The sequence below is a fragment of the Vidua chalybeata genome, chromosome 2, assembly GCF_026979565.1.
Source record: "Vidua chalybeata isolate OUT-0048 chromosome 2, bVidCha1 merged haplotype, whole genome shotgun sequence".
NCBI classification, from domain to species: domain Eukaryota; kingdom Metazoa; phylum Chordata; class Aves; order Passeriformes; family Viduidae; genus Vidua; species Vidua chalybeata.
Window position 1 is genome coordinate 78,223,574 of NC_071531.1, and position 22,668 is coordinate 78,246,241.

The 22,668-nt window shown below is 41.5% G+C and overlaps 4 protein-coding genes across 14 annotated transcripts in view; 3 read left to right on the plus strand and 1 right to left on the minus strand.

The window, feature by feature from the left end:
* Window positions 1-5,861, plus strand: part of SYTL2 (synaptotagmin like 2) — a 53,604-nt gene extending 47,743 nt beyond the window's left edge. For all 4 annotated transcript variants that reach the window (XM_053934900.1, XM_053934902.1, XM_053934901.1 and 1 more), the window contains 6 exons: window positions 531-633; window positions 1,055-1,225; window positions 1,578-1,656; window positions 2,755-2,854; window positions 3,621-3,826; window positions 4,834-5,861. In XM_053934900.1, coding sequence (XP_053790875.1) covers window positions 531-633; window positions 1,055-1,225; window positions 1,578-1,656; window positions 2,755-2,854; window positions 3,621-3,826; window positions 4,834-4,979 — 805 coding nt within the window. In that variant the 3' untranslated portion in view covers window positions 4,980-5,861. The remainder of the gene's footprint in view (window positions 1-530; window positions 634-1,054; window positions 1,226-1,577; window positions 1,657-2,754; window positions 2,855-3,620; window positions 3,827-4,833) is intronic.
* On the plus strand, window positions 4,951-10,961 carry CCDC89 (coiled-coil domain containing 89). Its single transcript, XM_053934904.1, is given in 5 exon segments — window positions 4,951-4,980; window positions 9,224-9,272; window positions 9,704-10,063; window positions 10,065-10,410; window positions 10,412-10,961. Coding segments are annotated over 3 exon segments (1,056 nt in total). The 5' UTR covers window positions 4,951-4,980; window positions 9,224-9,272; window positions 9,704-9,710; the 3' UTR covers window positions 10,769-10,961.
* Window positions 10,962-13,721: 2,760 nt separating this feature from the next.
* On the plus strand, window positions 13,722-17,823 carry CREBZF (CREB/ATF bZIP transcription factor). 2 transcript variants are annotated; one of them, XM_053935852.1, is made up of 3 exons: window positions 13,722-14,694; window positions 15,352-15,429; window positions 16,790-17,823. In XM_053935852.1, the coding sequence occupies exons 1-2, from the start codon at window positions 13,775-13,777 to the stop codon at window positions 15,398-15,400; spliced, it is 969 nt and encodes a 322-aa protein (XP_053791827.1). In that variant the 5' UTR covers window positions 13,722-13,774; the 3' UTR covers window positions 15,401-15,429; window positions 16,790-17,823. The 2 variants fall into 2 exon arrangements, with proteins under 2 accessions (XP_053791827.1, XP_053791829.1); XM_053935854.1 differs by having other exon boundaries at window positions 13,722-14,776; window positions 16,790-16,801.
* A 4,180-nt stretch (window positions 17,824-22,003) lies between these two features.
* LOC128784327 (transmembrane protein 126A-like) overlaps window positions 22,004-22,668 on the minus strand; it is a 44,874-nt gene continuing 44,209 nt past the window's right edge. For all 7 annotated transcript variants that reach the window (XM_053935822.1, XM_053935821.1, XM_053935827.1 and 4 more), the window contains one exon: window positions 22,004-22,265. In XM_053935822.1, coding sequence (XP_053791797.1) covers window positions 22,061-22,265 — 205 coding nt within the window. In that variant the 3' untranslated portion in view covers window positions 22,004-22,060. The remainder of the gene's footprint in view (window positions 22,266-22,668) is intronic.

Consider the following 22,668-nt stretch of genomic DNA (forward strand, 5'->3'; position numbering starts at 1 on the left):
CTGGTCTCTCAAACCTGCTGGAGTGAACCACCCAAGAAATAGATGAAAAGGGTATAATGTGCTTTTTGGGTTGTTTTTTCTCTGATTGAATATAGAACTGCCCTTATAAATTGGTGTGTATATATATACAGGACATTATATAGGACATTAAAGCTTTTAAGAATATTAAATTATCTTTTAAAATGCCACCTTAAAATCCCACTCTGATATGTTTTCAGTAGGATTAGCACCTATAAATATAATATTTGGGCCTGCTACAGTTACATGTTCTGTATTTTTATGTGCTGAGGAGACATTTCAACAAATTTTCTCCTGGAGAAGGATATTATGAGAAAGTGATGATGTTATACTTCACCACTGCTATTCTAATTCTTAAACATACAAGCTGAATAAAGTAATGTCTACTCAAGTGGATTTCTTTTTCTTTGTAAGCAAATACTTGTCTTTTGGAAGATGAAGTTGGAGTTGGAGAGGATTTTTTGGGGTTTTCATGGTTTTTTTTAACTCTTCTAACCTTGTCTAAATTTTAGGTATGTAAAGACCTACCTGCTTCCAGAGAAATACAGACTGGGCAAACGGAAGACATCTATCAAAAAGAAAACTTTTAATCCAGTCTACAATGAAATACTGCGGGTATTTATCAAACTATTATTAGATATAATATACTATATGTGTGATGTGTGAGGAACCTCAGCTTTTGGGCACGTTGCACTCAAAAGGGACATTTGCATGAGAGGGATTACTCTGTAGAGCTGTCCCTGTGCTTCCATCGATAGGTTAACTCTGCAGTGGTCTCTGGATCCAGCATTGAGAACACTGGTGGTTTTATACTTCTTGTAAACAAACACGAGCCATGTATGAGCTTAAGATGATAGAAACAAAAATGAAACAGTTGGGTTTTTATTGTGATTTTTTTTTCTTTCTGAAATGTAGAAGTGGGCATTTATGGATGCATAAACCCAGACAATTTTTTTCTAACCATATCACTTTCTAACACAGCATTGGCAAAAATTGAGCTTGTTTTAATATTTTTTTTCTTACTTCTTCCTGGCAGTATAAAATTGAGAAGGAGCTCCTAAAGAATCAAAGTCTTAATATCTCTGTCTGGCACAATGATACCTTTGGTAGGAATAGCTTCCTTGGTGAAGTGGAGTTGGATTTAGGAGCTTGGGTGTGGAATGATCCATCCAGTAAGCAGATCAACTGGTTTCCTCTCAAGCCAAGGGTAGGTTGGCTGTTTTGCATTTTCTGCTGTGTAAGTGCAAAACCAAGTAATTATTTGGGCTTGGTTTTGTGTGTTCTGTGGGTTTTGTGCTGATTATAAACATAAATACTTATACACTGGTAAACAGAAATACAGTTCTGAGATGTCTTGTAGTCTAGCTAGCTATTACAGTAGGAGAAGCTTTCTCACAGTCTAAGGAATAGGAATTTCAAAGTATTGTCATATTGCTGCAACAGAAATCTGAAGGCACTTGTTAACCAAATATAGAGTAAACCTTCTGAGCATATGGAGCAAGTGCAGCACCATTTTAATATCAGATGTTTGGTTTAGTTTTTTTTTTTTTTCATTTCAGACTTCAGCAATAACTCTTAATCTAGAAAACAGAGGGGAGATGAAACTAGCCCTCCAGTATGTCCCACATCCAATTGGAGGTAAGCATTCCTGCTTTGCTTGGGTTCTCAAGTCTTTGGTAGTTTTGTCCTTTTTTTTTTTAATTAAAAAAAAATCAAACTATTATTAGATATAATATACTATATGTGTGATGTGTGAGGAACCTCAGCTTTTGGGCACATTGCACTCAAAAGGGACTGAGAGGGATTACTCTGTAGAGCTGTCCCTGTGCTTCCATCAATAGGTTAACTCTGCAGTGGTCTCTGGATCCAGCATTGAGAACACTGGTGATTTTTTTTTAATTAAAAAAAATTGTTTATTGTTTGTCATTCACTTCAGACAGCTTCTTTCAACATAAAAGTTTTCTGTTTTCTTCCTAGAGGATTAAGTCACTCTGATTGTGAATACAGTTAAGAACCCCAAAGACCATTTTGAGATCTTTTGTTGTTTTTAATGTTACTGATGAAGAAATTACCTCATTGTCATAATCTAAGATTTGTAATACAATATGTATGTGTAACAAAATTCTGTTTTCTCAATTTTAGAGATTATAAATCACCAAGCAGATGCTGCGATGTGCTAAGCAATGACAATACACTGAATTTCAAGCAATACTAGGTGTTGGAAGTAGCAGCAAGTATTTAGAAAGCAGAAATTTATAACAGTCTGATCAGTTTGGTTTAATCTTGTCTGGCAACAGATAGTGGACCAATCTGAGAGTGAAGCCAGGTCAGGTCTTTAATCCAGACAGACAGTCAGTGAGTAAGAACCAAATACATTAAGAGCATAAAAGAGCTTATTTGAAAGTACAAGCAACAATAAATGCTAACATCACATACACTGATGACAAGCTGATCTGTTTATCTAGGATTCTTGGGAAGAGAAGACCAGTGGCATGTGTTTGCTTAGTTGTAACAGAAGAAAAGTCATTGTAGGAATGCAGACATGTTGTGATCTTGCAGTACTTTGATGGGATGAAGATTTCAACTTTCAGAGTACAGAGAGCAATGTTGAATTAAGTTGTGAGATAACAAGTCCAGGCTGAATATCACCTCTGCAAATGGGCAAGAACTGCTGCATCAGACAAAACACCTTTAAAAGGCATCTGCTTAAGCAGAAGTTTTGTTTTATTTTTACAGGAAAGAAGACTCTATCTACTGGCGAAGTCCACATCTGGGTGAAGGAATGCCATAACCTCCCTCTTCTGAGAGGCAATAGGCTCAACTCTTTTATTAAATGGTGAGAATTGTGGTTGAAGTCATCAAACATGGTGGCCTAATAATGCTACCATTGTGCTGTCTAATTGTATCTTCTTTTTCTACATTCATATTAGAAGAACACTGAATGGCTTTCTTTATTGTAGTGCAAATTGTCATGCATAGTTTACAGCTTCCAGATGCTAAGTATGTACCACCAAGTAAAACTTACTGGGAGGGCTTTCTGTGTCATTATTGCACTTTGGTTTTGTCTCTCAGTCACTTGGTGGAAGGACTAGTCAAACTGTTCTGGCTGTTATTCACATTTAAGCAAAGCGTGTTTGTGCAAAACATAGTTTAGCTTAGCAAATTTTGGGAGGAGACAGAAGCGTGAAATAGTGTAATGGTGTGACTACATAGTTGGATTTCTTCCCCCTTCCTTTCCACATACAGACTAAAAATGTGAAGAGACAAGAATAGCAAGATGGTTGGGGAAATCTCTGGCAGCAGCAAAACGTTTCAGCATCAGTGATAACACAGCAAATAAACTCACTTGTGCCTCTTCCCCACCTGACTTGTCTTTTCATTCTCTGAAGCACAAGGGTGGATACCTGCTGCCAGTATTTCCTGTAAGGGGCTGAGAATATGACCATTCACTCCACCTCTGTAAAGCACTGTATCTTCAGTCATATTTTAACATGTAAAACATAGTTAATCAGAAGCTTTTCCCTTTTCAGTATGTTTCAGTATGCACAGATTGCAGGCTGTGCTGTGCCAGTGCAAACTGACAGTGCTTTTTCTCTCTGAAGTACCATTCTTCCAGACACCAGCAGAAAAAGTCGCCAGAAAACAAGGACGGTTACAAAAACTACAAACCCGGTATTCAACCACACCATGGTCTATGATGGATTTAGACCAGAAGATTTGAAAGAAGCCTGCATAGAACTCACAGTCTGGGATCACAACAAACTAGCAAACCACTTTCTGGGAGGCCTCCGGATAGGCCTTGGAACAGGTACTGGACAATCACCACATTAATACTTAATTTACAGAGTACTCTTTCCTTTTTTTTTTTTTTTTTTTTTTTTTTTTCCTTTTCTATTTCTTCACTTCTCTTTCAGTCTTCTTTTCTCTTGAACAGTTTCATTCAGTAATGTACCTATTCTTCAGAACAGATCCTGAAATGTAAAGAATAGTCATGTTAGGAGGGTGAGGATGACTGACAAGGAGAAATATTAGAAACAAACCTTTGTCTGGCCATACATTGTATCTGGTACTGTTTAAAGTACAAGATTATGGTATTCCTGCACCTGAAATCTGATAATGTCTTGCAAGCTTACTCATGCAAAAAAATAGTGTAAAAACAGCAGTGGGTGGAAATAAAAGGATAGATCAGGAATGCAGGATAAGATTGGAAGATACTGAATTGGGAAAATTATAAATGCAAACAAGTTTTTAGCATAAGGGCAATATCAGATGTGCAGATATAGCAACAGGAAATGCATACAATTCTATTTGTCCCTTTCATTCTGTTCTCTGATCTGAGGGGAGGGGAGGATGTGTTTGGAGTCTTCTAAAGAAATGCAATGTACAAGCTACTTTTCACAAATCAATTTCTTGCATGGCTCACCAGAATAACCTAAATTACAAATTAGAATAATAAATCTTCATTTGAATTTTAGAGTACCCAAGGTTGCATTTCAGTACAAAATCAGTACCCTGTTTTATTATTAAACCTTCTCAGATGTATGGGCAATTGGCATCTTTTTCCTTGGGATTGTGACAAAAAGACCAAAGATAAAATGGAAAAAATCTGGACAAAGATGACAAAATTTGTGTGAAACTGTTGTTAATTGTATTTGACATAATTGCTCAAGAGAAAAAATGTAGAACTGGATCTCCAAAGCACTAGGTCAGCTACCTGAGGAGGTGTAACAATTTTAGAGCAGGCAAATTTGATTGTCTGTGCTTAACTCTGCAGCAGATTAAGTAATTTTTCTCTTAAAACTGACATTTTTCTAGGCAAAAGCTATGGAACTACAGTAGATTGGATGGATTCTACTTCAGATGAAACTGCCCTTTGGGAGAAGATGATGAACTCTCCAAACACCTGGATAGAAGATATACTACCTCTCAGGATGCTTATGGTTGCAAAATTGACAAAATAAGGTGGATTTTTATTTGTTAGTGTCAAAAAGAAACCTTGAGAATTAAATTGAAAGCATGGGGGTGGAACTTGGAAGAGGAACACAGTAGTAGTTTTTTTGACAGTTTCTGCTCTGTTACTGTTCTGGTTTTGTGCTGTCAGATGTCACTTTGTATTTGAAACATCTGCTTGCAGATCATTATGTAAATTGTAGGGATTTTTTAAATTTCTTATTCACTGAAAACAACTTCAAGAAAGAAGGTGCTTACAGAACTCAGTATTAGAGGTAGCTGTGATATCTGGATGATTCTGTTGTCTAACTGAAGCATTGCTGATCCCTTAAATGATCCAAATAACCGGCAGAAATACAAGAGCAAGGTCAGCTGTTTCTGTACATTGCTTGGATTGCTCATGAAGTCTTACTGATAAGACAGCAACATTAGTGTTAATGCTGATTGGTATGTATTTGTATCCTCATTATGCCATGTTAGATCTCACCAGCATGGAATATGGGCATGAAGAATTTTGGTTTTTGAAAGTTCCTCTAGTTGTAATTGTACAATTCTAGGACATGAAAGTTACTTCCCCGATGAAAGAAGTGTGGAATGGAGTGGTACTGTTGATGTCCTATTCTACAAGGTGCAGAGGACTTAGTTCCAATGTACTGTAAAAAATCAGGATTATAAAAGGTTTGCTTTATATATGTGTTGATCATCTTGCTAGCATACAATACTTAGTCTTAAGTGCTGAAGATGAGAAGGTGAAACGTTTTTTATTCCAGTGCTACTCAAAACAATCTAAATGTGCCGATTTTAGTGATGACAAGGATGTTGGGTATTTATTCTCCAAAGTGCACTTGTTTGTACCTGTATCCATTAGCCTGGGTTTTTTTTTTTTTTTTTTTTTTTTTGCAAGAAGTGAACTTACCTGTGCTTCAGCGCCACTGTTGGGACACTGTGAGGCCTGTGGTGGGCTTTGCTTAGTTTTGAGGCATAGGAAATAAGACTGGAGTTTTTATCTTGTAGAAATGCATGCTACTAGTAGATAAATACATAAAATACAATATATATTCCTTTTGTTTTCTTTTTTTTAATAAATGCAGCCTACTTAAACTAAATAAGAATTCAGTTTTTATTAAATGCCAGTGGTTTATGTTAGCCATTCAGCATGCAATATAACAAAATGCAGACAGAAAACATTTTTGAAAATAAATGCAGTTTTTTACTCCAGCTAAGTCTAAAAGCTGGTGCAATGTTTCACTTCAGTTGGAGAAGAGGGGAGAAGTGAGCTCTTCACAGCTCTAATGCAATTGCTTGATTTAATAATAGAAATTTAAGTGCTGCTTGCTATTTATTATACACTATGAATGGAAAAAAAGGGAAGATGCTCTTCAGTCTTCCAGGGAACCCACTTTCTCTCTCAGCCAGACAGTCTGTGGAGTTTAAAAATGTCAAAAGCAGTTTGCCAGTCTTTGATGTCTTCCTGCTTCAGGTGTTTTGTATGAGATTGGTAACTGCTACAGCTTCCACTCTGCCAGACATATACAAAACACTTTCTGACTAGGGAACACATGCACATGACACTTCAGAACAATGTCTTTTGACCAAAATGGTACAGCTGCTCCTTTGATTCTACATTCTTGAAGAGTCACTCCAGAAAGGCTGGTGATTCTAAAAAAGAAGAGGCACCTAATTTATTTGTATTTGTTCCCTATATGAATAAATATTTCATCTGAAAATGTAGGTTGCTGTGAAAATGACCTACAGTTTTACAGAATTAATGCTTCTGTTGCGGTTTTATCTCCTGTGAAGATCAAATACATTATGAAGTCAAATCAGCTTTAGGTTCTATTGTAGAGATGGGGTCTTAAGGCTCCACATTTGCAGGACTTGCCTGGGTCTTGCCTCCAAATTTGCAGGACCCTCAAAGCCAGCAACTAACTCAAAATCAGAAGTCACTATTGGCTTAATAGTAGGCCACAAGTGTCATGTCTTCTATAGTAGGTCACGTGCTGTCTACTATACTCTACAAAATTTTTATACCTAAACTTCACCACTATCAAAATAAAATGTTTCTTTTGTGACAGTGACAGTCTCTTTGTCCTCTGATCAAGTAGAAGACATTCTGGGTCTTGCTATTCTTTTAGCCCTCCTAGAGACTGACACAGAATTTTTCTGGTATCTCAAAAGACTCTGCCTATCACCTCACTAATAGACCAAACCTCAAATTTTGAAAAGCAACCTGAACATGAATGTAAGATTCACTTACACACTGCACTTGTAATTAACTAGTTTGATTAACTAATGACATTGGGGTACTATGTACTCATCTAGGTTAACCAAGAAACTGAGACAAGTAACCAAAATTGTCCCTTAAGTACAAACCTTCCTCCCCAGTTTTAAATACCTTTCTATTCATTGTGTACAGAATCCCTAACTTCAATAGTATGATAATATGTTGATAGAGAAATGTGAGTTGGGAAGTTGATTAAGACAAAAAGTTTCAAGAAACTACTTACTTTGTTCTCAAGGCAAAGGGAAAGATTTTGGCCATCCATAACCAAAATTTTAAAGGTGCATAATTAGCTACTCATTAATGGGCAGTTTGATAAATTAATAGATATGCTTTGTCATAGAGGTGAACTGGAATTAAGAATCAAAGCAGCCACACTCCTAAAATATCTTTATGTGTATTCATTCTTGTCTGGAGAAACACAACAGTTCATTCCTCTCTTCTCCTTCATGTTACAAGTTCATCTTTCTTTTAGCCCATGATTTTTTTTTTTTTTATTTTAGCACATATGTGTGTATATGCATATATACACATGTGTATATCTTCTAAATTGCACTGTTTTCACTTGCTATAAACCAGGCTTCAAAGTCATAGCTCTCCTTTTGTGCTCTGTGTTCAGAAACCTCCCATCGCTGCAAGTAAGGCTGCAAACCTGAGCTAGTGCAGCAACTCCCATTGCTTTGGTTTCACCCATTTTGAAACACATCCTGTGCCCTCCTTCTCTTGTGTGCTTCATGTCTGTTACCCACAGCACTCTCTTCTTCCTCCCTAGTATCCCTTTCCAGAGGATTCAGCAAAACCTGCACTGACTTTTTCTTCCAGTAGCATTTATTTTTCCCTTCCCTATCCTGTCTGCTAGATTTTTATTAGCTGCTAAATAAAGTTGCGAGTTGGTCAGGGCAAGGTCTGTCTTTACTTTCCATGGACCTTCAGTGTGTTCTGAGGTCAGAGCCTGCTATTCTGATTCTGGCATGTGCAGGGTGTAAGCTGAGATTGAGGAGTTCTTCAAGCTTGTGGAAATTCTCTTTCCTTTTCCAAATCTGGTGCTTTCGAGAGTGTCAGCAATGTTTGTTTGCTAAGAAACACTGCCAGCTCTTTCAGCCACCCTGGTGGGGCTGGCCTGGCTCCAAGCAGCCTGGATGACATCATGAGCTCTGGAGTGACTGGATTCAGCATCTTACCTCTATGGAAACAGTGTCTCACAATAAGAGAGACAATAAACAGACAGCAGGAAGAAAATATCTGGTGAGAAAATAGTTTTCTTTTCTTAAATCCTGCTCTTTGTTGTATTTCCACAATATGACCTAAACCTTTCAGTCCTTCCCCCTCTCCTCCATTATTTGCAAAGGATCCAAGGTAGCAACAGCAGTGCCAGATGCAGGATGGTGGAGGCAGAGCTGGTGTCTGTACTGCAGTCACTACTATACAGATCTGAAATTCTTTGTGCTTCACAAGTGCTGTACATTATCTTTCATCCTTACTTTAAGCTGGCTCCTTCCCACATTCTATCTTTACCTCTAGTCAAAGCTCAGGAATTTACAAAAAACCCTGATTTTCCATGTGCTGTTTCAGGTCTGCATCCAAATGAAAAACTTGTAGATGAGTTGTAGGCTAATTTTTCAAATGTCTGGGTAGCATGCTCTATGATTCAGTGCCAATAATCATTTTGGGGCATATGTAATAGAAATATTTTCCTTATTTTTACATAAAGAACCAGATTTTTAAAATTACATGTCTAAATTAATCCAGCACATCAGTGTGAAAACTCAGTTGAGGAACTGTTTCTCCAGGCACAGAGGATTTGTATCACAGAGCATTCACTAATTATTAACATTGTATAGATCTTGTACTTGATTCATAAATCTCTAAGCACAGGATAAGGCTATTCAGTTATTTTTAACAAGCAATGTACTATCATAGAAATCTTGTAAATCAATTAAAAGTTTGACGTAACCCTCCGTGTTTTATTTGCAGTTACAATACAGAGCTGCAGGAGAAAATAAAGGCAGAGGAAAAAGATTGTGTAAGGAATTATTTACAGCTTTATCACTTACAAGCTTTTTACCTAAATATAATAGTGGTTCTTGTAGCTACAACAGCAGTGCCTTGAGAAGGAATAATTAGCAAAGCTAGTAATCAGCAAATGAATAGGCTTGCATAAATACTAAGCCCACACTCTTTGCTTTTGTTCACAGAGTCTGGCATCCTTGAGTCTCAGTGGGCCTGACTATGAACCAGAGGAGGGGGAGGGCAGCAGGCCTGTGTGGTTGCCGGCTGATATTGGTTTTGGGAGGTCCTGTACTCCCACATCAGCTCCTCTGGACTTCCAGAGAAACACCACCAGCTTATGGCAGCAGTGTTGGCCAGACAACCACTGGGCACTGTTTAATTGTGCTGCATGTCACTAACAGAAGCAGCCACTATAAAATTTTATCTTGTCTTTGCATGAGACAGGTGTTCCATGGCTTATGAGACAGGAGCAGGAATGACTGACTCCGCAGGTGATCCAGAGACAGGCAAAGAAGTGGAAGATCTAACAAAAAGCTTGGAGGAACTCAGTGAGAGCTCTAAGGAGCAGAGTGAGGAGGTGCTGCTGCTTTCACACCTAGAACAGTGTCATCATCTTGTCTCTATACTGAAGAAGAAAGTGGATGACACACATAAACACTGCAGAGACCTGGAGCAGCTCAACATGGAGCTGGAGAGACTGAGGGGAGAGAATGCTGTGAAAATTAAAACCCAGACTCAGCGTATTCAGTATTTGGAGGGGTGCTTCATGGATCAGGTCAAAAACCATGAAAAGATGATCCAGTTGTGAACACAAAAACCAGCACATGCAGCTGTGGGAGGAGAGCAAGTGCCTACAGCAGGACAGGGAAGCACTCTTCAGCCAGGCTGTGAGGGAGAAGGAAGCTAAAGTGCTCTGGCTGGCAGCCCAGGCCAGGAAGCTCTCACAGCAGTTATCCTCCTTGCAGGAGAAATATGTTTATGAGAGTCACAGAGCCCAGGAGTGAGAGAATGAGCTGCTGGAAGCTCAGAGCCAACAAGCAGATGCCTATGCCCAGGAGGTGGCTTCACTGAAGAAGCAGCTGCAACTCCTACAGGAGAGGCACCAACAAGCTGCTGCAAGGGCCAAGCTGGCAGAGACTCAGCAGAGGGCTCCAGGGCAGTGAGCTGCAGGCCAAGCTGGAAAGGGCACATGAAGAGAAAGAGCAACTACTGAACCTGGCTATGGAGAGGAGCAAAGCTCTGCAAGATAAGGAGTGGGAGATTCAGAAGCTGGAGGAGAAGCTAGAGACCATGGAGGAAGCCATGCAGAGAGCAGGAAGGTGCCTCAAGAAAGAGGCAGCAGCAGTAGACAAAGATCTGAAGGTTCAAGAGCTCCAAGGACAGCTAGTATGCAGCAAGCAGGTGTACAATGAACTCCTGCTGCAGTTCGATACTTACAGAAAACACAGTATGGATTTGCTGACTAAATAGAGAGCTCTGAATGTCAAACTCCATCACTTTGTTGCATAACTGCAGTTTTTTCCTCTGTTCTCTTCTCAACAGGTGCCTCTGTGGTAACACACCCCTGAATTTTGTTCCTCTCCATGGGACCATCCTCTGGTTTCTTTATACCGTCCGCACCAGCTAAAACCCTCCTCCAGTGACAGTTCTGTAGCCTTTTTGTCATTATGCCTTTATGAAAGTAAATCACTACACTCTTAAATCTGTACATGGATCATTGAACAAGTCAAACCTGTCACATGAATTACTAGGGTGGAAAACACAAAATATGAATTTGATTTATTTAGTGCTAACCTTTGCTGAATCATAGGTGGGTTTTTTTTTTGTTTGGTTGGTTTTTTTTTTTGTTGAAACCACTTTATTATTCAAGATGACCAAAAGCTCTGAGGCTCCAAGAAAGAAATCCTACCTTGCAATATCTCTGCAATTCTCTAAATTCAGGAATTTAACAGGTAATCCACATACAACAACTGATTCTCAAGCAAATTACTGTTTATAGTTTTCCAGTAGTCTTACCGATTTCTGCAGTCATTTAAACCCTATTTAATGCCAGAGTAGTATTTATATCCCCATTCAGCTCAGAATAAATTGTCAAGTCTTTTGGGTGATTTCAATCTGTTCTTTGGAACAGGACGATGTTCTAGATGTTCCACCAGGGTTTTTTTTTTCCCCCGTTTTTAGCTTTTTCCTGCAGATAAATATTAGTGATACACTCTTCCATTTTGTGTACATCTGGCAGCTTTTGACAATAAGAAAAATCTTTCCTGTCAGCAATGTGTGATCCAGAGACCTCCCACTCTCTCTTGCTGGTCTCCTAGGCAAGAAGGAAGTTTTTTGCTGCTGAATTTCACCTCCTGCTCTTTAAGTCTCCAACCAAAAAAAACCCCAAAACACCCACCATGAGGGGCCAAACAGCATCCTCCACCTAGGCTGTAGGCAGTCACCTTCAAAGTACCTCAAGTTCTATCCCACATGCCTGGGGATAACTCTAGAATTTAGGAATCAGATTGAGTATTTCTTGGTCCTCGGTATCGATAAGCCACAGCACGGTATCAGAGTTGGTATCTATTGAGGTCATTTACAGAAATGACTGGAAGCAGCAGGTCTGGAGGCCACTGACCAGCTTGTCTCAAGGACTGGCTGAACCAGATGTGGTTTCTGGCTCAGGTTTCCCAGGTTCCCTCTGGTACATATTCCCAGATGTGGATGACCCCATCCCTGGGAGCATTCAATTTGAGGTTGATGGCACTCTGAGCAACCTGATATAGTGAAAGGTTTACCAGCTCAAGGCAGGGGAGGTGTAACTAGGTGATTTTTAGGGTCCCTTTCAACCCAAACCATTCTGTGATTCTGATTCTACATAAGCAGCAGCTGCTTGCAGCCTTTCTTCTGAACTTCTCTAGACTGCCCTTGAACCCACACAAAGCCAGGTGAGAAGTATTGCTCTACTACCTGCTGTGTGACGAACCACAGCATTTCTTCAGATCCTGGCTCCTACAAGTGTCATTCCACAGATGTTTTATGGACCACATTCTCCTACTTTTTAATCATACTTCCCTGCTCTGAGGTGCCCACCCCCCACACACATTTAGTTAATCTCAGTGCTGGCAGCTACAGTGTAAACGCCAGCTGACTCACCTTACCCACTACACCCTCGGTCTGAGAGCTGGCTGCTCTGTTTGAATTAGTCCATAGGCAACGAGGAATACCTGTATCCCTCTGGTCACTGCAAGAGACCCTGAAACCAGGTGCCTAAATACTCTAAATCTGGCCAGAGGACACGTGCTCTCTTGTGTGACAGAACAGCCCCAGAGGCCTCTGCCCCAGCCATGGGGTGTGGTGGGAAAGACCCCACATTCTGCCCTCTTCAGGAACATCCCCCTTCCCACCCTTTGGCAATGGCTACGTGTGAGAGACCTTTCCCCCTACTCCCTCACATGCAAACCCCTTGTCACTGCCCCCCATTCCCTCCTTCACAGCCTGTCACACACACCCCTCCTGCACACCCACATTTCCTACACACCTCTCATCGTTCAAACCACACACATCTCCCCTCACACCCCCAGTCTCCCATACCTGTCATCCTGCTGTCCACAAAAATCACATTTGTTACCTGGTGTGCAACAAGTCAGTAATTACACATGTGAGACATTAATTTATTTCAGAGTTGCAAAGCTTGGATGCTTGGTGGTATTCCACAAATCAAACACACTGATTATCAAAACTTTTTACTATTTATACATTTTAGAAAACAAGGGAATTGGTGTTACAAGCTAAAAGTTACCTAGTTCTCTTATTAATTAGTAGTTATCAGTTAATGATTCTCTCTTGCTAATTAGTTTGCATGCTCAATCTTTCTTTTTTTTGGGGTCGGTGGTCCATGAGTTGGTGGTTGTGATCTCCCGCTGCTGGAATTATGTTTTACCCAGTCGGAGCTGATTTAGCACAGTTGCTAAATTTGGTTTATTAGTTTATTCCTTATCGTGGGAGTTCTGCCAGATGTCCTTGTGTTCCGTAAATTCTGCATTCTTTGCGTTCACTATCAGCAGTACATCCTTCTTCCCAAGCTTTGTTAAGCTCCCCCTAGGTCTGAGGTCATTGAAACAAACACGTTGAGCCCTAAACCTTAACAAGGTTTCTAGTGACAATTCTAGTGACAATTAATTTGTCCTTCTAACACCTGGAGAGCCCTTAGATCTCGTTGGCTGCTCTCTGTTTCACGGATCTCTCTCTTCTCGTTGTTTAGGCTTGAAAATATACAAAGATCAAACGTCAAAGAACATCCTGTCTCAAGGAAATTTTCACATGTTCCACATTTGGTAAGAGTTCTTCCCCCCCCATTCCCAGACGCTGCTTTTCCGCGCGCGGGCGCAGTCGCGAGGCGCTTCCACCGCCTTCCCCCCCCGCCGCTTCCCGACAGGCCCCGCGGCGGGAGCGCCGGGCCGCAGCCTCGCGCCGCCCGCTGCCCTCAGGCTCCGTCCCGGCCCGCCGGGCCCTTCTCCCGCCGCTCCCGCCATGCGCCACAGCCTCACGCAGCTGCTGGCGGCCTCGGCCGGCGGGGCCAGCCCCTCGGGCGCCGTCTGGCCGCTAGCCGGAGCGGGACAGGCCCCGAGAGGGCGGGATGGCGGCGGGGAAGGGGACCCGGGGCCCGCGCGGCCCAAACCGCAGCCGCCGCCGCGGCGGGAGCCCCCGGGCGCCTCGGAGCCGAGGCGGCAGGAGAAGGAGGCCGAGGCGCCCGGCCCGCTGGAGGTGTGGGAGCAAGAGGACTGGTTCCCGGGCCTGGAGCTGGGAGACCTGCTGGAGGCCGCCCGGCCGGACTGGGACCTAGACGCGGAGCTGAGCGACTGCTTTTGTGGGGACCCGGAGCCGCTGCCCGCGTCGGGCCAGCGCCCGCGGCCGGCGGCGCCCGGGCGGAGGAGCGGCGGGGCCGGGAGTCGGCTGAAGGCGGCGGCGGCGGCGCGGTTGAACCGGCTGAAGAAGAAGCAGTATGTGCTGGGGCTGGAGAGCCGCCTGCAGGGCCTGGCTGCCGAGAACCGGCAGCTGCGGGACCGCAACCGCGGCCTGAGCCGCCGCCTGCGAGAGCTGGAGCGGGAGAGCAGCTACCTGCGGGCTGTGCTGGCGAACCAGAGCGCGCTGGGGCAGCTCCTGAGCCGCCTGGCCGGGACCCGCGCCGGCGGGCTGCAGCTCAGCACCAGCCTCTTCAGGGACACGGGCAGCCCCCGCCACCAGCACCTCCAGCCCGCCGGCGAGAGCAGCGACCACGACTACGCCCTGCCCAGCTCCCGGCCCCGCGGGCTGGAGGAGGCGGCGGCGGTGACTGAGACGGAGGAGGAGTGGGCGGCCCCCGGCGGGATCTGCCTGCACGTGGACCGGGATCAGGTGTCGGTGGAGTTCTGCTCCATCTGTGCTAGGCGGGCAGCGGCCTCCTTCAAAATGTAGGGTCAAGTACCTGCTGCAAGTACTCGTGGGGTTCTCACCCGTAAGGGCCTCGCGTCGCGGCGGAGGAAGCAGGCGATGGTGCGGAGGAAAAGAATCCATACAGTGGTGATGGGGTGGTATTGGGGGAGATGCAAAGGAGGGGAACCTGGCGCTTACTTAAGTGGCCAGGGTAACAAAAATTCTCTCGAACGGTACGTTGGGAGCCAGACGGTGGCCTTGGTTTAAGGTCCTCTAAATCTGGCGTGTGGACGGTAGTGGTGTGAGCCTGTTTGGCGATGGGAGTCGCGCAGAGCTGTGTGCAGCAGTGCGACAGTGGTCGTGCAGACTGACGCGCGTGGTGCACACGCGGAGGTGCCGCCAGAGCCCGTTCGCAGCACTTGGGTGAAAAGATCATGCCGACTTGATGCATGAAGGTGTGCTCGGCTCCACTTCGCAGTAAAGATAATGCTGACTACCCGGTCTTGAGTCAGATAATGTCTAGCCTGCTTATCCTGAGGAGCCGAAAATGCTTGCTTAGAAAACCAAACAAAAACTCCATTATGACATCGTCACTGGACAGACTTAAGAAAATAGTAATGATCGGCAAAAGAAAGCATGCATATAAAATTGTACTGCATCTCAGTTATACATTACTATTAAAACCTCTCTGACAGTTTCTCTTTTAGGTGGTTGCCCTGCCAGGCTCCGTTGTGTAGGGGTTAAAGAACAGTCGTTTTCCACCTCGCAACCTGGTAAGGATCAATATATTCCCATAATGTGGTATCAGACAGCTTGCTTTGCTTATCCCAGTCTCTTTTAATGACTGGTTCAGAAAATTATTTCTCTGGTCCTTGGCATACTCTGCCAAAATGTTTCTAGCTCTGGATGATAATTTATAGTAAAGGCTACAATCACATCATTCTCATTAGCCATTTTCCTATTTTCATTTTTGAAACAACTACATTGGCTACATAGTAGCCAATACAGAAGCTACATTTTGAATTTTAAGAAACTGCTTATGCATTTGAAATAGAAATTTCCTATTAAACCAAGTATCTGATGAGCGGAAAAAGAAAAATATGCTAATAAGGGGGATGTGACATTTATAGCCTTTTATTACAGGAGACTGTCCCAAAAGTCTAAGTAAATTGCTTTTTGAATGAAAAAAAGAAAAGGAATTTGTGACCTGTTGGTTTAAAATGCTGTCTAGTGTTAGTGATGCACGGTACCATTCAAAAGCCCTTCTCTAGCTTACTCTAAATCATGATGCAGAGTTTTACCTAATGAAACAGCCTGAGCACTGGTTAAATCACTGCAGAGGAATCCTCACATAGAGGAGTTGCTCTTGCATGGACCTCTAAGGAGAATTAGGTTTGAAGAATCAGTGCATCTAAGTAACTCATTACCTTCCCACAAGTAAATCTCTGTGCCCATGCACACTGAAATTCCAATGTTACTTCAGAGTAGCTTTAATTTTTAAAAATGTTGCATGTATATGCAATGTATATGCATAACTCTACTGTAGAGTTCTTAATTTAGCCTCTTACAGTATCCAGAAATCTATAACCTGATATAATTAAGCACAGTTTGGAGATGAGCAAATATGTATCTTGAGGCTAATGATACGAAAAGTGCTCCATAATTGCTTCTGAGATAGGAGGGAAAATAGTTTGACAAAAAAATAGTGTGTGTTTTCTTGTAGTAGTCAGTGTTTCTCCCTATCACAAAAGATGAGCGGGTTCTTTTTTCAGTTGTATTAAAATGTTTAGGTTGTTTAAATGTATGTCAGTTGGGGGAAGAAGGATTGTGAAAATGATAATATGTAAAGTGAGGTTTCACAAAGAATACTTTCCTAAACCAGCTTCATTTATTAATTTCTTTTTTTTTTTAATTATGCTATTTAATATTTCTGAAGTCTTGTTTCTTAAAGCCTTAAATTTTGTGTTTAAGGCTAAGTAGGTGAAAGCATTTTCTCCCAGTCATTTGCTTTATTGGTGCTAGACTCTGTCACATGTTCATCAGTTGAAAAAGAGTTTGATTTTTCTTTGTGAAACATCACTGTGTGATAAAATATATGTGTATTTAGCATCCTTGTTTTTCTTTATGCTAAAGTGGATTCAGCTGTGTTGGGGCAGAAGAGACGGGACCAGCTGCTGGCCACATTTCCTGCTTTATTTTAAAAGGTAGTATAAGAAATGAGAATAAAGAGGTAACAGGGCTTTTGCTGTATTTGGTTAAAAAAAAAAAAGAAGTTGAATGCTGGGATTATTTACTGTCATCCAAGATGTTTTTTTTTAAAAAGGCAATAGTCTGTCAAATAGGTTTTACTCCACTGTATGCAGAATTCCATCTGTTCAGGGGATATTGCCAGCACAAAAGAGACTTAGTGGGATATGTGTGACCTTACACCTCTGTGGTGGCATCAACAGGGCTGTTCAAAATTTCAGTCTTAACTTGGGTAACTCTGCTGTAACTGATGGGTTGTACCAGTGCACAGGAGTCAGAGTTAACCACCAGGACCTGCACTGACTGATACGTAAAATGGAAATAATTTAGATTCAACCTAATCTCAACCTGCCTGGCTCAGACTTCATGAAAGTGGTTTATTTTTCAGTTTAACGTGCTTGAGGAAAAGAGAAACACTAATGTAGCAAGCATGGGATGTTCCATTGGCATTTTTACAGTTACTTCAGTGTAGGAGTGTTTTTTAAGTTAATTTAAGTATGCATTCTTTCTTGTCGCATCACTGCTGAATGGCAGGGTCAGGGACAGTTCTTCTGGCCTCTGCTGAACCTGCACAATGCTCTGTCATGACACGACCTGTGGCTGTGTCTGAGAGCAGCTGATTTTCTGACATGCAAAATGATGTATTGTGGTACAAGAACAAGGTCAAGTCCCAAGAAAGTCAGTGGCTGCAGGCATTTCTAGTGCCTACTGAATCATATTTAAACCAAATAGAAGGGAGGAAGTTATTTGAAACTAACCAACTGTACTATCTGTATGGTGTATTATTAATGTAGCTTTTTGAAGTGAAAGCCTTGAAATGAAATAATACTTGAAAATATATTGTAAATGTTTCTTTGTAATTATGTGCCATTCAGATAAGAATACAATATCATAATAAAATCAGACTTGTTGATCTTTCAGTTTATGGGCTCAAATGTTTTTTCATGTTTTCATGAATGCTTCATTCATTAAACAAAGTGGTAAAATGGAAAGGGGAAAATGTTGTTGCTGCTATCTCTGGGTCATCAACTGGAAAACAAGATGTAATGGATCAGGGTATGCAGGAGAAATGTTCTTGCTCTTCTGTCTTTAAAGGTAATTCTGTGGTGAGGACAACACAAAGGTGTTACTCCTTGAACTGCAGATAGAGCTGTACTTCTGAGAATCACCACTTCTTGTATTTCATAGTTCTTAATTTTTTTATTAATATGGATATATTTGATCAATATACCATGGAGGAGTAAAATACTTACATAAACTCTTCTATGGTTTATTGGCATCTTCCTCCTTTTTGTTTTATTTTTAGGCTCTGAAGTTTCACGACTGGTTAATTATGTGCTGTTGAATCACACTCTTTAATCAAATTGCTATTTCCACACTAAACACTGGAGTGAACGTTAAAAACAAAAGGTTTGATAGTGCTGGAAGGACAGAACATTTTCATGGCTCCGGACTGGGCCACGTACTGTATGTTCAAATTCGTGTTCATCTTTATTTGTAGAGGACAGTTTAAAATAGTGCACTGGCTCTCCAGCATGAGGGGATTCTAGTGAAAGTGGTCTGCAGCTTGATAAAAAGGTGCATTTCACAAAAAATACTGCATAAAAATGTAAAAGCATACTGGCATGCTCTGCCTTTTTGGCCTCTAGCTGTAGAAAATATCCTGTTCAGCACTGAAACGTGTTTGGTAAATTGTATGTACCACAGAACCAAGTGCTGCCAGTGTTCAGCTGCACAGCTATGCTACCTGCATTTACCTTTTATTTTTTTCTCAACAGCCACTTGAAGACTATTTAGTGTCTAAATAAGAAACAATTTCATGCTCAGTTCTCCTTTAGTCCGTTGGAGTTTGATCCTGGTGCTGTTACTCTTGGTAGTGTTCTAAATTAACTTCTGTTTCCTCTGAAGAGCTTTGCAGCATCTGGGGGTTAAAAACAAATTGGTGCTTCTATAATCTGTAGCTGCCTGGAGAGATGATATCAAAGGAAATACGGGGAGCCATGTTCCAGCATTTCCAGATAATCAGATTTCTCATGCCATTTGTCAAAATTGTAATCAGTTTTCCCTATGAAACACAGGAATCTTTGGCAAAATCCAAAGGCGTTTTGTACGTTTGCTGATTTTGAAAATGCTATGTTTTCCAGAGTTTGTAGTTAAGGAGGTTTTCTGCTGGAATCAGCAATATTCTGGTTATAGGGCCGTATTACTCACTATTAGTTACACTGTAAAATGTCCGAAGGATATGTTAGGTATGGGAGCTGTTCAAATTGACTCTTTTTAAAGAACACTCTGTGCAAAAATTGCACATTACCAGCTGCTGATTCTACATTTTTCCACCCAGTTTAAGTGGGATATGCAGATGCGGAGAAATAACTCTGCCTGTGCTCATTAGCAGGAGGATGCCAAGGGCAGGACTTGCACATGTACCAGGAGGATTTGCAGAAGTAGAATACATTGTGATGTTGAGACAGCATTTAGAATGGTTCATCTACAAGAAAAAAGTGGAGCTTTATTAGTATTTCTGTTGGCTCTTATCTGTAGCTGTTCTTGGCCTTCTTTTGGCCATGGTTCAGACTTGGAGTAGCCTGATGTCCCTTCTCTGGGATAAGTAGCCTGTGCCTGTCTTGTTTCTACTACAATGGTGGAAGAAAGGATCCAACTAACACCTGTTCTCACTCAGTGTTTGTAGGCAGTTTATTACAGTTGTCAGAGGCCAAGGACTGGTTCTTGGGGATTGCAGGAGGTAGGTCGTACCCTGTGTATGAAACAGGGAAGGGAAGAACATTCCCAGATTCCTGTGTAGGCACTCTTCCACATGCATGCATGCCAGAACTGGGATAGTATCTTGGTGTCCTGTGGAATTCTGAAACAACTTCAGATTTTATTGGTTGACTTCTGAGAACACTTCTTCCCCTCAATAGTTTGAGAAGTACAGAGGGTGTAACTGAAGTTTCCTTGTTCACAAACACACCACCTTTCTAGTCTCAGGAGTGTTCAGCTGACCTTTGATGTGACTAGTGCTGAACATGTAAAGTACATGCCTGCAATTTGTGTGTTTATCAGTCATGCTGAAAACAACTATCAGTCCTTGCAACTTACTAAAATGTTGAGGAATATAACTTTTTAATATACAATCTTCACCTTTCACTTTAAGAAAGGAGCATCTAAAAGGATGTGGTTTGTCCAGGTCAGACCACCAAACATCAGAACATGCATTTTGATGACTGAGGATAATTGTCACTTCAGTTTATACCAAAATGAAAGTAGTATGTGGAAAGGAAGATCCTTTTGATTCTCACCCTTTAATAAGCACTGGGATCTGTTTAAAGTATTTTAACTATATAATGTTAAACACTTGCAATAATCACTGAGCCAGTCATTGTCATTCTTCAAGACACTGTTGCACAGTAACACCTTTATTTTATGTTTTTATTATCACAGGTAAGTGGTTCTGTTTCCTCTGGTTAAAGTCTGATGGCTTCCAGAGATATGACAATTCACTGTCATGTAAAATACTTGGTCCATGGGAATCTCCAGTCGGGGCGATTAAGGTAAGGCCAAGCTGTCTGGGTGCAGACCAGGATGGGAACACCCACGTGACACAGCAACACTTTGAATCAAAGAAAAACTAATTGATTTCTACGAACAACAACAGGGAGTCTGTATTGCTGCTTACCTGTACAAATCAGGCTGCTGCTCTTGGGTAAAGATAAAGAATGTGTCATGTTCCTGCTGTAATGACACATTTTTAAGGAAAAGGTAGATAAAGATGATGAAACTCCTTCAATATATTTTCATCAGCATTAAAGCATAAATTTTAACCCCTTTCAATTAAAGGTCTCAATGCTGAATTCTTAATTCTCATTAATAAATATTTTCATGTGCATGGAATAAATATGTCCATGTGCATCTCAGGGGATGCTAGAATTTTACTGAAGTGACTGTTGACCAGTAGCTGTAGAGCTTTTACAGTTACAGAATCACTTAGGTTTGGAACAAACCCCCAGGATCACTGAGTCCAACCTTTCACTCATCACCAGCTCCTCGACCAGACCATAGCGCCAATTGCCACATCCAGTGATTTTTTGAACACCTCCAGGGATGGTGACTCCGGCCACCTCCTGGGCAGTCTATTCCAATGCTTAATAAGCCCTTCTGCAACAAAATTCCTCCAACCTGAAACTCCCCTAGCACCATTTGAGGCCATTTCTTCTTGTTCTGTCACTTGTCTGGGAAAAACCAACCCCTACCTACGGTGAGTTAAGACCATACATCAGATTGAGAGTATTACTTCTGTAGAAGAATTCCTGATTTAGCTCTCAGACTGCAGAATACACCTCATGCAGTAGGAGAGCTGCAATTTATATTGCTCTAGAACATACAGCCACCAATGTGAAGACACACCTGACTCATAAAGGCATTACTCTGGACCACTGATCTGAGACATAGCTGAGATATCCCAGTAATGGCACCAGCCCTCAAAGGCCTCTCGACACAGCCTCATCCTTGGAAAAAACTTAATTTCAAGGCAAAATGGTTACAAGGCCAAAGGTTGTTTTTCTGATATGCTAGGAAGCCTGACAAGACTATGACTGCTGATTGCGCTGTGATAAAAGTGTTCTCTACAGTGTGACCCATCTAATGGTGTAGGAAGGGGTAATCTTGTGACAGAAGTTTTGTGCTAGCAGAATGGAGAAAAATACTCAAATTTTGAGTAGATCTCTAGTAAAACCTTGCCTTGATCTTCCCCCTTTTGGTTGTTTTTTTTTTTGTAGTTGTTGTTTGTTTGGTTGTTTTTTTGGGTTTTTTTGTGTGTTTTTTTAAAAATCAAATTTGTATGGTTTGCATTATGAAGGAAAAAAACCTCTTTTTCAAGAATACTCATGTTTTACAGATTCTGAAAATTGTAGCATCACCTTAGAATCAAACATTAAGCAGGCACTATAAGTGCTTTCTTGCCTTCCATTTCCAAAACAATCCTGTTATTCAGGTGTATACACTAAACTGGGCATAATGGAAAGTTTAACCTGCATTTAAGTTCAAAACTTAAAAAAAAGCCAGTGCAGAGACTGTTTTTGTATTAAAAAGACACAGCAACACTTCTTTTTCTTGTTTATTATGGTTACTTATCCAAGGCAATTGAGAAGTTGCTTTACTTCATTCAGGTAGCTCTTCAGGATCCCTGCTACTGTTCATCTGCAGCAGCATTTTGATATATATTCCATGCTGTTTAGTGGCAAGATATAATCCAGTCAGAGCTTGTACCAGTATACCCACACTCATCTTTCTAAAGACAGGCTGAGAAGTTGTGAGCCAGTAGCGTAACAGATTTTCTTTCCCTGGCAAGGGAGCTGACATATACCTAAACAACAGAAACAGTGGTAGAAACTTTTTTTTCCATGCAAGTGACAAGATTTAACATAAATATTTATGTAGATAGTAATTTTATCTTCCTTCTCCTATGTTAAATACACCTGGTGGTACTGAGCTCTCTGCATAAATGCTTTAAACCATCCTGCATGCCTTGTGTCTCACCAAGCCTCACCCTGCCCTTGCTGTGCTCTGAACTACACAGAATGACACCTGTCAGGGACTTTGGCTGCTGGGCACTGCCCAGGGTCAGTGAGGTCTCTTGGCTGTCCAGCCAACTTCAGTGGTGGTAGGATGACAGCACACACCCAGGCACACCCTGGGAGACTTAGAAGGCTCCTGCTAAACTCAAGGGCTTCCCAATGGGTCACATTGCAGATCTTATTTCACTTTGG

Bases quoted from the DNA above. Each gene is read 5' to 3' on its own strand.
- CREBZF (XM_053935852.1), top strand. From the start codon at position 13,775: ATGCGCCACAGCCTCACGCAGCTGCTGGCGGCCTCGGCCGGCGGGGCC. The intron at 14,695-15,351 runs GTAGGGTCAAGT...CCTCTCTGACAG, and splicing joins GCAGCGGCCTCCTTCAAAAT to TTTCTCTTTTAGGTGGTTGC.